General features: G+C 36.5%; 1 protein-coding gene across 4 annotated transcripts in view; it reads left to right on the top strand.

Moving 5' to 3' along the window:
* Positions 1-15,198, top strand: part of setx (senataxin) — a 118,443-nt gene that overhangs the window by 34,650 nt on the left and 68,595 nt on the right. For all 4 annotated transcript variants that reach the window (XM_069887046.1, XM_069887041.1, XM_069887054.1 and 1 more), the window contains exons 2-5: positions 6,150-6,291; positions 7,932-8,119; positions 13,287-13,500; positions 14,806-14,915. In XM_069887046.1, coding sequence (XP_069743147.1) covers positions 6,285-6,291; positions 7,932-8,119; positions 13,287-13,500; positions 14,806-14,915 — 519 coding nt within the window. In that variant the 5' untranslated portion in view covers positions 6,150-6,284. The remainder of the gene's footprint in view (positions 1-6,149; positions 6,292-7,931; positions 8,120-13,286; positions 13,501-14,805; positions 14,916-15,198) is intronic.

Genomic DNA, 15,198 nt, shown 5'->3' with positions numbered 1-15,198 from the left:
TGATTGTAAATGCTGGATGAACTCAGCGGGTCTCATGGTGTTTATAGGAGGTCAAGATATATCACCGTATAATCAAAAAGCAGACAAGCGTCTGAATAAAGACTATGAGAGAAAGGGGGAAGAATGGGACGGATAGGAATCCAGACCAACAAACAAAAATTGTTAATTGGATATGATAAGAGGAAAGATGAGAACTGATTTTGGCTCTATGAAAGGAGACAGAGGGAAAAGGGGAGAGAGGGAGAGACAGACAGAACGAGAGGAAAGAAGATAGGGGGATGAAGATGGGGGGTGGGATTTTAAAAGAAAATGGAGAAGTCAATGTTAATGCCATTCAGATGGAAGATGAGGTATTGTTCCTCCAATTTGCTGGTCGTCTCAGCCTTGCAGTACCTGAGCCCAGGGACATACATGTCAGCAAGGGAATGGGGTGGGGATTTGAAATGGGTGGCCACAGGCTATTGCAACAGATGTAATCAAGCTGCTTAAGGAAGCGATCTCCCAGTCTGTGCCTAGTCTTTTCCATATAGAGGAGACCACAATGGTAGCACCAGATGCAGGAGATGGGAAATAAATGCTAACAGCAAAGAACAAACAAACCTGGTTAAAACTGAATGGGATAGTGAGTGGATGTCATTGTTATTTGTTTTTGGAATGTGAGTAGTGGTGAGAAGGGAATATTTCTTTCTTTAACTTCCCACTCACCCATTCTGATTGCTAAGAAAGAGTGGAGGGCAAAAGGGGGGCATTTACTGGTAGTTTCAGGTGACTAGTGGTTTTTGGTCACTACTTTTCATGTTCTGTGTTAATAAACTGGTTGATGGAATTGATGGTTTTGTAGATAAAGATAGGTGTAGGGAAGGTGTTGAGGAAGTCTACTGAAGGACTTGGACAGTTTGGGAGAATGAAAAAAGAGGTGGCAGATGGAATATAACATCAGGAGTTTATGGTTATGTACTTTGGTAGAACATATAATTGCATAGATTATTTTCTAAATGAGAAGAGAATTAAGTCCAAATGGAAGTTTGAGTGCAAGATTCCCCAAAAGGTAACTCGCAGGTTGAGTCTAGAGTAAGAAAGGCAAATACAGTAATTAGCATTCATTTCAAGAGGACCAGAATATATAAAGTATTGATCAGATTACATTTGGAGTTTCCAAAGGTTTATGAGAATGGTCTCAGGGATGAGAGGGGTAACAAGTGTATGAAGACTTTGGATCTGTACTGGCTGCAGTTGAGAAGGATGGGGTAGGGGGTGGGGGGAGCAGGAGTGGGAAGATTCTCATTGAAACCTACTGAACATTAAAAGGCCAGAATAGAGTGGACATTGAAAGTATGCTTCCAGTAGAGGGAGTGTGTAGGACCAGATGATACAGTCTCAGAATAAAAAGATGACACTTTAGAACAGAGATAAGGAGGGATTTCTTTAGCCAGAGGGTGGTGAATCTAGAGCCCATTATACGTTAAAATACAGGAATTAATTGTCTTTTAACTACTTCTCTTACCTGTGTAAACAAAATAAACGTGGAATGGGGAAGGGGCATTTTCATCTCATATATTACCCACCAAGGTAGGTAGATCAGAGCTGATGCAAAACTCTTCAGCTCCTGTCTAAAAGAGATACCCGGCTTCCCGGGTTCAAAGGCTGTGATGCACTGATGATGTTGAATGCACGTGACTTACCAGTGGGAGATTCAAACTTGAAATGGCTTCATGAGGCAGTGAAGAGGTCAATGCCCGGCACACAGGATGCTGACGCTGTAATGCTGCAGGTCCCACCTCCTTTTGCTCTGGAATGCAGGCTTGCTATGAAAAAGGTCGCACTGACCCAGCTTTTCTTGGTTCAGTGTGAACGACCCAAGCTGGCTTTAAAGACGGGTCATTCACATGTGTAAAAAGGGTATATGAAATTCATTGCCCAGATGGCTTTAGAGGCCAAATTGTTGGGTATACTTAAAGCAAATGTTGATAATAGATTCTTTGCTTTGTAAGGTTGTCTACAGGAAGAAGGCAGGAGAATGCAGGAGAATGGAGTTGAGATTGTAAAAGTAATTAAAAATAATCAAATGGCAGAACAGATTCTGGGCCTGTGAGAAAAGGATGTGTATACTGATTACAGCATGGGAAATAGTTGAAGTCTGTCTGAGAGAAAACAGGAAATATTGATACACACTACTATAAATGTATACCTTTCTAGTGTTTTGCTAGTTCTGTGTGTAATTGGTGGAAGTTACAGGTGATTGGGTATTTAATTTTAATTATGTTAGCTGTCGAAAGAACGAATGGATAGGAGTGCCAAAGCGTCTGTTGATTTCATGAACTACGAGAGTGTAAATGAAGTGGTTTATGAAGACATTCAGATCTTTTTTGTTGGCTCTTACATACACTCCTAAATAGCTACTTTTATATTTCACATTATATTCAGTAGTCATTTTAAAACTATTGATTTGAATGTACAGATATTCAGATTTTTGTTTTTTAATTTGTATTATTTGGATAATACAAAAATAAAATGTGACAATATCTCTATTTAGTGGGTTTTATTATTATTAAAATTTAAATAATCAATTTGATAACCTTAATAAAAGAGCCCACAGTGGAAAGTGATAGGCCGATGAGCGGTGGCTGGAAAAATAGTGGTTCGCTGCAAACCCTGAAAAAAGGTTGCCATGAATCAGTTAGCACCTATCAAAAATTAATTAACTGTTGTCATTAAACAAGCTGAATACCCAGTCACAATGAAGAAATCACATAGACGGAAACCCAGATGGATAAAAGTACTATTTTTAATTTGTGTTTTTAAAATATTTTTCTAAAAATAAAGTAAAGCTTGGGCATACACACAAAGTTAAGGTAGAAACTGCAATATAATATATGAAAATGAGAAATATTTATCTGAAAGAATAACTTTTTTTGAAACCAGAGAGACTTTTGAGAAGTAATTATGTGATTATATTCCATGCACATCTCTTGCAACATCAGGTGGTTTCAAATTTTTATAGCAAGCATTATAAAGACACCGGAAATTATCATTAATTCAATGATTTCTTGAGATTAAATTGTAGATTTCCACACCAAAACCTTTGGAGGGATTATGAAGTAATGGATAAATTTTGTTAATGAAATATTCCACTGCTGTGCCAGCAGATCTTGAAATTCTGTCCTTGGTAGGATTGTAGAACAGCTCTTAATACTTGTCCTGCATATGTGTTGTTTGTCGTTATGTCTGGTTACTTGTCTGTGTTTTGCACTGAGAACTGCAGAATGCTGCTTCATTTGGTTGTATTTGTATAATCAAATGACAATAAACTTTACTAGTCTGCCACAGGAATGCCAGAGTGTACATGGTAATTCAAAGTGGAGTCCAAGCTATTGCTAAAGTGTAGATTCAACTGGAGTATGCACTCACCTAACCCTCTGGTTAGAGATCATTCATTTGCAGGAAACGGAATAATGTTCTGTTATTGAAAATGTGCCTTTTCTCTCTCTCCCTCTCTTTCTGCCTGCTGAAAAGTTCTGCTCTTATTAGTATAGATGCTACCTTTTTTAAAGTGTACTCTAAGGTAAGGGTGCAAGTGATGTTTGTGTCATAATGCACCAGAATGGCATTTTTTATTTTATAAGAAACTTAAAATCATTACATCTGTCAGTACAAAATTAGATTTTGCAGAAAAAAGTTGCAAATGTATCTGTAGTGTATTTGACAGATGTTGTCATATGGAGAGCTCAAGAACATTTTGTATCTTTATATTTTTAAAAGCAGTTCAAAATGTCACTTAAATTTGACACTTTTTTTGTTCCTGTTTACTATTATTCAATGTCAAAATGCCTATTAAAAGTGAGAGTGGATATGACCAAATTAACTAGCTTTTATAAACCTGTCATTTGTGTTAATTGGTCTCCCACATGCAACCTGACTCTTATCTCTTTGTTTTATCTTGTTTGTCCTGTTGAGAGAGAGAGCTTCCTGTGCAGATGTGCGATGAGGAGTGTAATGATACAAGTGTGTGATTTGAGTTCACAGGAAGCCAATTTTAAATAGATCACGTTTATGTCTGTTGACAGTTTGCATCTTTATGCTTGGGCTGTAGGTTAGAGAAGATAATAGATTGGAGGGTAAAATGCTTATTTAATGATGTATTGATTAAATTCTTGTGGCAAATTATGTTATATTTTATATTGTATATAGATATGTTTTAAAAGAGATAAATTGTGGCAGATTATTTTTAGTTTAGGTCACATACAAACACTTCAAAACAAATCTCATTTAAAATGCCAGAGCTCTGCTCAAGCCAGACAGTCCAGGTTCCAAGTGCCTTTGCGAAAACTTTGAAGAATGCCTATAAGGACTTCACAAGTAGGTGTTAATTGGACATGCTGAGTGATGGGTTGTTGTTTTGGAAAACAACAGATAATTTGGAGGATTAGGTCTGGAGCCACAGGCTGTCTGGAGTGCAGGTTGCTGTTCTAAGAGGGTCGTGTGGTTTTGCAAGCAGAGGGGGGGGGGGGGAAACGGGCTTTTCTCTGTGTGTGAGAGAGAGAGAAAGAGATCAATTCTGCAGTGCTTGAGTTCAGCAGCAGCAGCTGGGACTGGAACAGGACAAGCTGGAAAGCTTGTGGAAAAAGTCCATTTTGAAGACTGGTTGTGAGTACTTAGTTCAGTCTGGACAAAGCCCTTGTGGTTCATGCAAGAGGAGAGGACTGGCTGCCTGATGTTTCACTTGAAATAAGAGAAACAAAAAGGAACTCTAGTGACCTGAAAAGAATAGGTTATCATTTGTAAAACCCTGATGAGGCAAGTTTCTTCGGCAAGACACTGACATAACTGATTAGAAGAAATCAGTTTGTGTCCAGGAATGACAAATCTCTCTCTCAACCTTTCTGAGCAGTAATCATTTACCCTTCAAGCACCAAAGCCTGGTGAACTTCATAAATGTTAAATTCTGTGCACAGTATAAGAATTGCCTGCAACCAGTGAACTTAGAGGTATGAAAAGTGAGATTGGTCTGTGAATCAAATAACTTTTCTGAACTTGCATGCACATTACATACATGTGCACTTAGAATTAGAAGGGGGTTAAGTTAGTTAATAGAATCAAAGTTTAACTGATTACTATTTTCATGTTTAAAGATAATTAAAAGCAACTTGTGGCAGAAAGACATTAGGCAGGCGAACCGGCCCCGCTTGTCACACACGTGGCGGGGCAGCCAGCCAAAATGGTGCCGTCGGGAGTTTCCACCCGACTGCGGCACCGGGCTCAGAAGCCCGCGCTTGGGGACCCACTTGACACCCCAGTGACGTCGGGGGCCCCCCAATGCGATTCTCAGCCAGGTGCGGGCTGGGAGTATAAGACCCACCAGGCAGCCTGCAATAAATCAGTTTTTGCTCACTGCACTCAGCCCGTCTGGTTGTGCGATCCTTCAGTTAGCAGTGTAGCCGCCACTACAAAGTAACCATTTGTCTTGGTGAATATCTTTTGCTGCTGGGTTTTGGGGTCCTCTGGGCTCGTTACACCATGGATTTGTCTCCTGTGCAGCTGCACAGAGTCCAGTTCAAACCATCAGCAACATGAACTCCACATCCAAACCTCCAATACAATCTGGAAGTCTTCAGTGTCCAAGACCCTTCTATTGTAACATACAAGTATAATTGAATCTACTTTGCATTTTTATTTCATGTATGACCTATTAATGTTTTCTGTAAATTTGTGGTTAAGGTAATGGTTATTTATGTCTGGGAATGGGAAATGTTTTATTTCTTGCACAATAAATGCTTGAAGTTTATGATAGTTATTTCAAACTACCAGACCTAAATGATCAGGCCCAAATTCTATAAATTCCATAAACTTGTCAATGATTTCCCTTGAGTAATTAAATTCTGCATCAATCTGACAATTGAGAAGTTCAGTTTCACCAGAATTAATCAATCTGATATTGTTTCTTTACACTGCAAAGAACTGATACAAAATCTGTTTGGATACTTCAGTATTTTATTTGTTTACAAATAGACAACTTTCTAATATTTAAAATGCTTAACATCGGCCTTGTTACTGGATGGCAGTGGAAGAAATCAAAGTTAAGTTTGAATCAGTCTTTCATTTTCACCTAAAACCATCCACCCTACTCACAGCACTTTTCTATTAAACCACAGGAACTCCAACACTTTTTCATCTATCTTTGCACCATGGAGGAATCCAAACACTCCATCCAGGAAATGAATCAATTCACCTGGACTCCTTCCAATTGAATGCTCACAATGTGGTCATCTGGATATTGGAGAAACTAAATGCAGGGTGGGTGACTGCTTTGAAGAACACTTTCATTCAGACTGCAAGAATGGTCTTGGCATTCAATTACAGAAAACTTTAATTTTATATCCCACAGACCTCTCTTTGGAAAAGTATGAGGTTAGAGAAGCCAAGGCAACCTCTTGGAACAGAAATTAATCTTGCATCTTGGTGCTTTTTAGTCTCCACCATTTAAATTGTGAATTTTATAATTTCAAATAAACCATTTTTTTAAAAGTTTGTCGGAAATCATTATCTGCTTTGTCAGTTTCTCCCTCCACCTGCTGCTTAAGAAGTTGAGTATTTTCTGGTTTTATTTCTGATGTTAAGCATCTGCACAATTTGGTTTTGCAATGAAATTACTTTGTAAAAAATTAAATATTTTAACAAATAACAATTATTGAAATTTTGTTGCTAAACTGTACAAGAGTTGTATAAAGATCTTCTTTTCTTTGGCTTGGCTTCGCGGATGAAGATTTATGGAGGGGGTAAAAAGTCCACGTCAGCTGCAGGCTCGTTTGTGGCTGACAAGTCCGATGCGGGACAGGCAGACACGGTTGCAGCGGTTGCAGGGGAAAATTGGTTGGTTGGGGTTGGGTGTTGGGTTTTTCCTCCTTTGCCTTTTGTCAGTGAGGTGGGCTCTGCGGTCTTCTTCAAAGGAGGTTGCTGCCCGCCAAACTGTGAGGCGCCAAGATGCACGGTTTGAGGCGTTATCAGCCCACTGGCGGTGGTCAATGTGGCAGGCACCAAGAGATTTCTTTAGGCAGTCCTTGTACCTTTTCTTTGGTGCACCTCTGTCACGGTGGCCAGTGGAGAGCTCGCCATATAACAGGATCTTGGGAAGGCGATGGTCCTCCATTCTGGAGACGTGACCCATCCAGCGCAGCTGGATCTTCAGCAGCGTGGACTCGATGCTGTCGACCTCTGCCATCTCGAGTACTTCGACGTTAGGGATGAAAGCGCTCCAATGGATGTTGAGGATGGAGCGGAGACAACGCTGGTGGAAGCGTTCTAGGAGCCGTAGGTGGTGCTGGTAGAGGACCCATGATTCAGAGCCGAACAGGAGTGTGGGTATGACAACGGCTCTGTATACGCTTATCTTTGAGGTTTTTCAGTTGGTTGTTTTTCCAGACTCTTTTGTGTAGTCTTCCAAAGGCGCTATTTGCCTTGGCGAGTCTGTTGTCTATCTCATTGTCGATCCTTGCATCTGACGATACATTTGGTTTAAAACCAGTAGCAAGTTTCGGAGCCTCAAGAGATATTTTAGCTATTCTTGATTATGCCCTAGACACCTTGATTGAAGGAACTGCAGTCTGCTTGTATGCTGCTTATTTTCCAGACAACCCTTGGGATTTTGACATAGAGGAATTATTACCGGATGTATTATGTATATTATGCATAATTAAAAGCACACTTGTTGCTGAGACATGTTAGTGACTATCTTAACTGTCTTGTCTGTCTTAAGGGATGCTCATTTCCACTGCAACTGACACATGTAGTTTTATAATGAGTTGCCATTGCTTACTTAAAATTTTTTTTAACTGGGTTCTTGCAACAGCATTTTGTCTTTTCTTTTGCTGTCCTGTAAATCCTAATGATCATATGTTACCTCCTGCTCTAATTTAATTATGTTCATTATTTTTAAGCTTGCAGGATGAGCACTTGTCGTTGGTGCACACCTCAAAACCAGACAACAATAGAGTTTCTACACAGATACAGTTCTGAGAAGCTCTCACAAGAGGAGCAAAAAGCTGCGAATGAGGATCTTTGCTATTGCCTAGAATGTGTGGTGGAGTATCACCAAGCACGTGATGAACTTCCATTAGTGCAGAAGGTAATGGAAAGAGTTCATTTGAAGTTATTTAAGGTCTTTGCAATCTGTATTAGCAAAGAAAAGTTACTTTTTTTAAGCACAGTGATTGACCTTTGTGCAAATTTAATTGGTTTTCTACATGTAAATCAATCAATCAATCAATCAATACATGTAACTTGAAATTTGCAAGACCACATTTTCTATAGCCTAAAATTAACCGTGCAAGGCCAATAGGACTAAATTTTGTAGAAAACCTTAAGGGTTCGTTTGGGTTAGCTGATTGAAATGAAGTTATGTGAGGAGCAACAAGAGGGGTAGAAGCCTGATATAATTCATTTCTGAATATAGATCTCTGGATGATAGTAATGTGAAAAGGAAATGTTTGCAGCACTGCTTTATAGTAGTTTGCTATACTGCTTGAGACTAAAAAAAATGTCTTTTTAATGTACTTATTCATCTTAAAATTGTGGCAAGATAATTATTTTAAAATTAAATCTGACAAGATGCTCTTGTTTCTTGGCTAATGATAGAAGGCAAGGTGGTTTATTAGTTAAGTTGTATGGGAGAACTGTTCCAATTCTTACGTGAACATAACATTTGTACATATTAATTTCAATAATATGAAAAACTACACATATTCCATATTATCTTGGATGACCTTGACTCTCTTCCTCTACTGCACGCTATCTTAAATCTTTTCAACCTTGCCTCTAAAATTAAGTGTGTGAACTGATCTATTATTTTGAAAGTTTTATTTAAATTTCACATATGCATTAAAAATTATACATAGATTATCTTGTTCAAAATAATAAAGATTAATACATAGTGATTTAAATGATTTAAACTCACCCCTCCCCTAAATAAAAATCAGCCCCATAGAAAAGGAAGAAAAAAATAAGAGGACATCTGGATATTATTTAAGGAAAATCATAATTATTAAAACTATCAATTAAAATCAAACATATCTTAATTTTAGGAGTTGGAAGATTCACATTGGGTGATTACAATCTAATTCCTGCAGTTTGAAAATATGGTTCCCAAATCTTTTGGAAAACTTTGAATTTATTACATAAATTATATGTAATCTTTTCAAGTGGTATCCACCTACCTATTTCAGTATGCCATCTACTCATTCCCAAATATGAATCTGACTTCCAAGTTATTGCCACAAATTTTCTAGCTACTGCTAAGGCTATTTTAATGAATTTTTTGATATTTATTTAATTTCAATTTCAATTCTGTGTCAAAAATATTTCCAAGTAAAAAAATTTTGGATCTTAAGGAAACAACTTTTGTAACTCCAAAAATAAACTATATGTACCTATTTCTTTATTACTTTTAAAGCATTTATCTGAAAAATTAGAATTTAATCCATTTAATTTCTGTGGAATAAAATATAATTGATGTAAAAAGTTATACCATTTCTGTAACAGACATTAATTGTATTAGTCATACTGTCATGACAAAGTTCTGACTAAGTTTTCTCTTGAATATTTATTTTTAAATCATTGTCCAATCTATGTATTGTCTTATGAACTTCTTGTTTATACATTCCTTTTTGCATACATATATATATATATATATAATTGAAATAAACTTTTTAATATTTATATCTGTGATTAATTGTTCCAAATGACTTTGTTCAGGTAATACCAAATCTGGACCCAAATTATCTCTTCAATATGCCTTATCTTATTTCCTTTGTTAAACCAAACATTTAAAAAGATTATTATTTATTGTAAAAGGAATAAGTGGATTCTGATTCATTATCATTCCTGGTGTCTGAAAATTTCTTATTCCCATTTCAGAATGTATTTTACTCCATTTTTCTTTAAATTTCATAAAAGGAGTATCTAATAAACAACATCATTCCATTTATACATAAAATTCTCTGATTTATCCTCTCCTATTTTATTCATTTCTATCTGGTTTCTCTCCCTCTTGGAAAAAAAATGTAGAGAGAAATCTCAATTGTGCTGCTCTATAATAATTTTAAAAATTTGGTAATTGTAGTCCTCCTAATTCAAATTTCCATATTCATTTTTCTAATGGAATGCTTGCCATTTTTCCTTTCCAAATAAAGTTTCTTGCACACTTAGTTATTGAAAAAAAATTGATGGTATAAATATAGGTAACATTTAAAATAAATATTGTACTGTCGGAAATATATTCATTTTTTTACAGTAGAGTTATAGATAGTTCCTTCCATTTCCATGAATCTTCTATTTTCTTTGGTGTATAATTCAATTTTAAAAATTATGTAAATTATTATGTATTTTAATGCCTAGATGTTTAATTGCATCTCTCTGCCATTTAAACTGACTTTCCCTTTTACATTGCTTATAATCTGCTGTAACTATAGGTGTTATTTCACTTTTATCATGTTTATTTTGTAACCAGAGACTACACCATATTCTTTTAATCTTAAATACAGTTTTCTTAATTATCTTTCTGGTTAAGTTAAGTACATTATGACATCATCTGCAAACAAACTAATCTTGTGTTCTTTTCTGTCCATTTTAAAACCTTTAAATCATTATTGTAAAGGTTAAAACCTTGTTTTTTTAAAAACTCTTAGTTAATTTTGTGCTTGTATCTTTAAGAGCTATTGTTTGTAGTGTTGTCATAATGACTATGATGTAATACGTTGTAATATCCGCCCAGACTAACGACTTGCTCATTATTCTTCTGGATGTGAAGGAGGCGTGAGGACGAGAAATATTTCTTTGGAATTTTTTGAAAACTGTTTGTGTATTTCTACATACCTTTTGTATCATTATACAATAAATGCTTTGTTATTCATCATTGCAAAAGTCTTAATGTTAAGCTATGCAAAATGTTTATCTGTTTTATCAATGAATGAAAACCTCTGTGATGCAATATTTGTAGATGTATTTGGGAGATAAATTGGTAAAATTGGAGTAGGTTACATACATACACACATTTTAAAACAGATCTTATTTGAAATACTGAAGAATTCATATTCAGTGACTTTACATAAACTATGGAGAATGCTATGCTCATTTCACAGGAAGGTGCTAATTGAAATGATGTCATGAAATGAATGGACTGGAGACAGGTCATCTGTGTTGAACATTTTTACAAGACTTCTGACCTTTCTGCAAAGTGCTCGCTCAAGGGTCACTCCTAGGTTCTTGTTTACCTATAAAACAACAGATGGGAGCAGAAGACTAACTCTTATTGTTTGATGGAGAAGGAGGGGTTTTTGGCAAGTGTGTGAGAGAGAGAGAGACTGAACAGTCACAGCTGAAACAAGCAGGACAAGTTTATTGGAACTGAACCAGAAACTCCAGAGTGGAGGATGGCTGGAAGTGCTATCTGTCTGATGTTTCTCTTGGAATAAAAGGAACAGAAAGGAATTCTGTGGTAGCCTGAAAGAAAGAGGTTATCATCTGGAGAACCCTGATGCGGCAAGTTTTATCAGTAAGACACTGAGATGTCTAATGGTGGTACCTCAGTTATGGAAATCCTGGAACAACAAATCTCTCCCTGTAAACCTTACAAGAACTTTCCTGAGTGGTAAACATTTACCTGGTGAACTTTATACATGTTGAATTCTGTGCACAGTATAAGAATTGCCTACAACCAGTGAACTTGGAAGAATGAGAAGTGAGATTGAACTATGAACTAAATAACTTTTCTTAAATTTACACACACATTACATACACGTGCGCTTAAAGTTAGAAGGGGGTTAAGTTGGATTAGTTAAGTTAATAGAAATAAGTTAAAGTTTGATTCTGTTTTCATGTTTAAAGATAATTAAAAGCAACTTTTGTTTAAGTAACTACTTGTCTTGGTGAATGTCTATTGCTGCTGGGTTTTGGGGTCCTTTGGGCTCGTAACACTACATAAAGTAGCAGCCACAGAGCTTGATTTATTGGATTAAAGAGATAGAAATTTGGAATTTCGTTGCTCATGTTTTTGGAAGTTGATAATTTGAAATTAGGATATATTAGAATAAGGAAAGTATCATCTATAATTATCAAATCTAATTAATTCTGCCAAAGTCTCTATTGCTAAAATAAATAATGAAGTGTGTGAACTGCTCATTGAAATTGTAGATGGCATGCAATCTGATGGTCACTTTGGATGCTGCCTGGAAGGAATTTACACGTTTTCCCCATGACTCTGTGAAATTGTACTGAGTGCTTCTGTTTTCCTTTCACTCCCAGAGATATGTTGATAGGCTCTTTGGTTATTGTAAATTACTCATTAATGGGAAAAGAAAGTGACATTGATTGTATGAAGGAATAAGATACAGGGAAGCAAGAGAATTAGGATGGAACTGAAATTTATTTGGTTAGGCTCATGCCCTGCATCATCCAGGATTTTGCTGTGTACACCAAGTCTTCATAGCTTATCCTTGTTCCATATTAGCTATTGGTTAAGTGATACCTCACATTTAAAATGTCAATCTTTCTCTGCTCTCTTTGTGGTCTCACAGCTGCCTGTTTCTTGTAAGATTCTCCAGCCTTGTTTTATGGGGGGGGGGTGGGGGTGGTGGGGAAATGTGTTATGTAGAAGAGTAGGATTGTAGTGTAGAGAGCATCAGCACAAATAATTAACCTGCTCATATCTAAAGCACAGTACTACTTTATACCTGCAATTTCAAAATTCTTGTTAATCAGGATGGCAGAAATTACATTCTCTATTCTCAGGTAGGTTTGTGAATGCAATTCTGTTAACCAGAGAAGAAACAGTTTTACTCAGAAATGTGGTTGGAGATGAGGGTGCACAATTGGGTCATCTAAGTGGGAACCAGGTTCTTCCACAAAATTACTTTCACTGTGAGATGAGAGACTGATTTTAGAAACACATCACATAATGAAAACACATCTATTTTGCCTATATTCAGCAAAAAAGAAACAGGAAAGGGAGAAAACAGATAAACAAATAATAGATCCTGCTTTTATTAAAGGCATTCTTAACATTACAAGAAAATAACTAGATTAAATAAGATCCAAGCTAATTTATGTAGAGTTAACAAGTTTAACTTCAGGGTGTTTCCCATATGAACAGAGATGATTTCACAATGTTCTTCAAGGATAATGCCCAAGATATTGAGGACAATGCCACCTCTGTTTAATTGACTCACAATGGAAAAACAAAAATAAATTCAGTTTCATTTGATTTCTAAGCTCCATTTATTTCCTATTGTATTTTGCAGAATTTATGGAAAATCGAGACAAAGCGTCTGGTAGAACATTTTGAAAAATCACTAAAAGAAGAAGAGGAGGAAGAAGATGATGAATTGTTTTTAATTGAGGGCAATCAAGAAATTCCGCTCCATGGATACATGGCATCAAATATTGAGAATGACCTCCGGGTCCCCATTATTGAGATCCTTAAATACCCTTATTTACTACTTCATGAGCATCTCAGTGAGTAATTAAAATTTATGGCAGAGTACAAGTATTATTCTTGACTTTCCATGTAGACCCTCTATTTTGTGAATATGAAATGTTGTATCAGATTGGGAAAATGTCAGCAATCTCAAGAGTACTTAACTAATTCAATTCTGTATTAAAGTTGCTTTCTTTCAGGTCCAATATCCACTCAGATCTCTTTGACTCTTCACATATCTGAACAAATTTTGTTTTTCTCCCTTGTATTATTGGCGAGGTTACCTTAATACTTTTATAATCATATTATTGCTCTGTTGGTTTTTAAAAGCTTCCCAATCATCAAGCTTCCTGCTAATTTTTGGAATATTGCTTTTATGCTGTTTTTCACTTCTCTTGTCAGCCACTGTTCCCTAATTCTCCCTTTAGAATGCTGCTGCTTTGGGAGTCCATCTTCCAAATTACTATCAGAAACTCCTACAATTGCTTCTTTATCTTTATCCCTACTAGGGTCCCCTTCAAATCAATTCTGGCCTCCTCTAATGCCTCTCCAGTAACTTTTATTCAACTGAAATACAATACATTCAGTTTTAGCTTATCTCTCTCAAACTGCAGGGTGTATTTTATCATATTATAGTTACTGCCTTTTATGGGTTCCTTTACCTTAAGCTCCCTAATCATATTTGGGGTTAATTGCACATTTCAGAATTGCCTTTTTCCCTAGTGGGCTCAACCACAAGCTACAATAAAAAGCTATCTTGTCGGCATTCTACAAAGTTCTCTTGGGATCTAGTGCCAACTTAATCTTCCCAGTCAACCTTCATATTGAAGTTCCCCATGACCACCATAATATTGCCTTTCTTGCATGACTTCTCTAACTCCTGTTGTAATTTGTACCTCAAATGCTGGCTTCTATTCAGAGTCCTTCTACCCATGCAGTTTCTTAACTGTACCCACAAAAATTCTACATTTTCTGATCCTTTATCTCCTCTTGCTAAGGCTCCGATAGCTCAGTGTTTAGAACTCTGGTCTTGAAAACCAGGGGTCGTGAGTTCGTTCCTTGCTGGGGCCTCATTTCTGTGAGGGGCGCTGGACAAAGTGGCAACTCTCTGTCTTCCTTACGGTAGACAAAGTTAAAGAATTTCATGTATGTTACAGTCTAAAGATTTGATTTCATTTTGGGGCATTGAGGATCAGGAAGTTGTTCAGAATTGCTACATTTTTTTTGGAACTTGGATTATTTACAAATTGAGTCTACAATTTGTTCTTTTATTTTCATTGCTTCTGGAATGGTGAGAAAGATTTATACATTCTTAAAAACTCTGTAATAACTTTGTGTTTCAGGTGAGTTGTATGTTGAAGCCCTTTGTAAAATGGAGCTGGGGAATTCCTCCTTTCAAATATTTGAAAAGTATCCTGGAATCTATATACTTTTGGTGCACCCAGTTGAAACGGTAAATCTTGACTGCAGTAATTAATGCTGTGATTTATGAATAAATATCGTGTTTTCTGCAGTTTTTCTTGTGTGGGGGGAGGGGGGAACTGAAACAATTTCTAGTGAGCAGTTGGAACCAGAAAAGAGCACAAAGCACTGTTGGTTCAACAATAATGGTTGGGGGGAAAAAAAATTGCTCTCAAAATTCTTTAGGGCAACATCCATATTTTCATCACAGTGGAAGTGGAATGTTGACTGATCGCTGCTCAGTTTGCAATATAATACACTTTGTCAGAAAGCGA

The sequence above is a fragment of the Narcine bancroftii genome, chromosome 1 (genome assembly GCF_036971445.1).
Source record: "Narcine bancroftii isolate sNarBan1 chromosome 1, sNarBan1.hap1, whole genome shotgun sequence".
NCBI classification, from domain to species: domain Eukaryota; kingdom Metazoa; phylum Chordata; class Chondrichthyes; order Torpediniformes; family Narcinidae; genus Narcine; species Narcine bancroftii.
The sequence above is the reverse complement of the archived record's forward strand: the minus strand, read 5'-3'. Positions and strand labels throughout refer to the sequence as shown.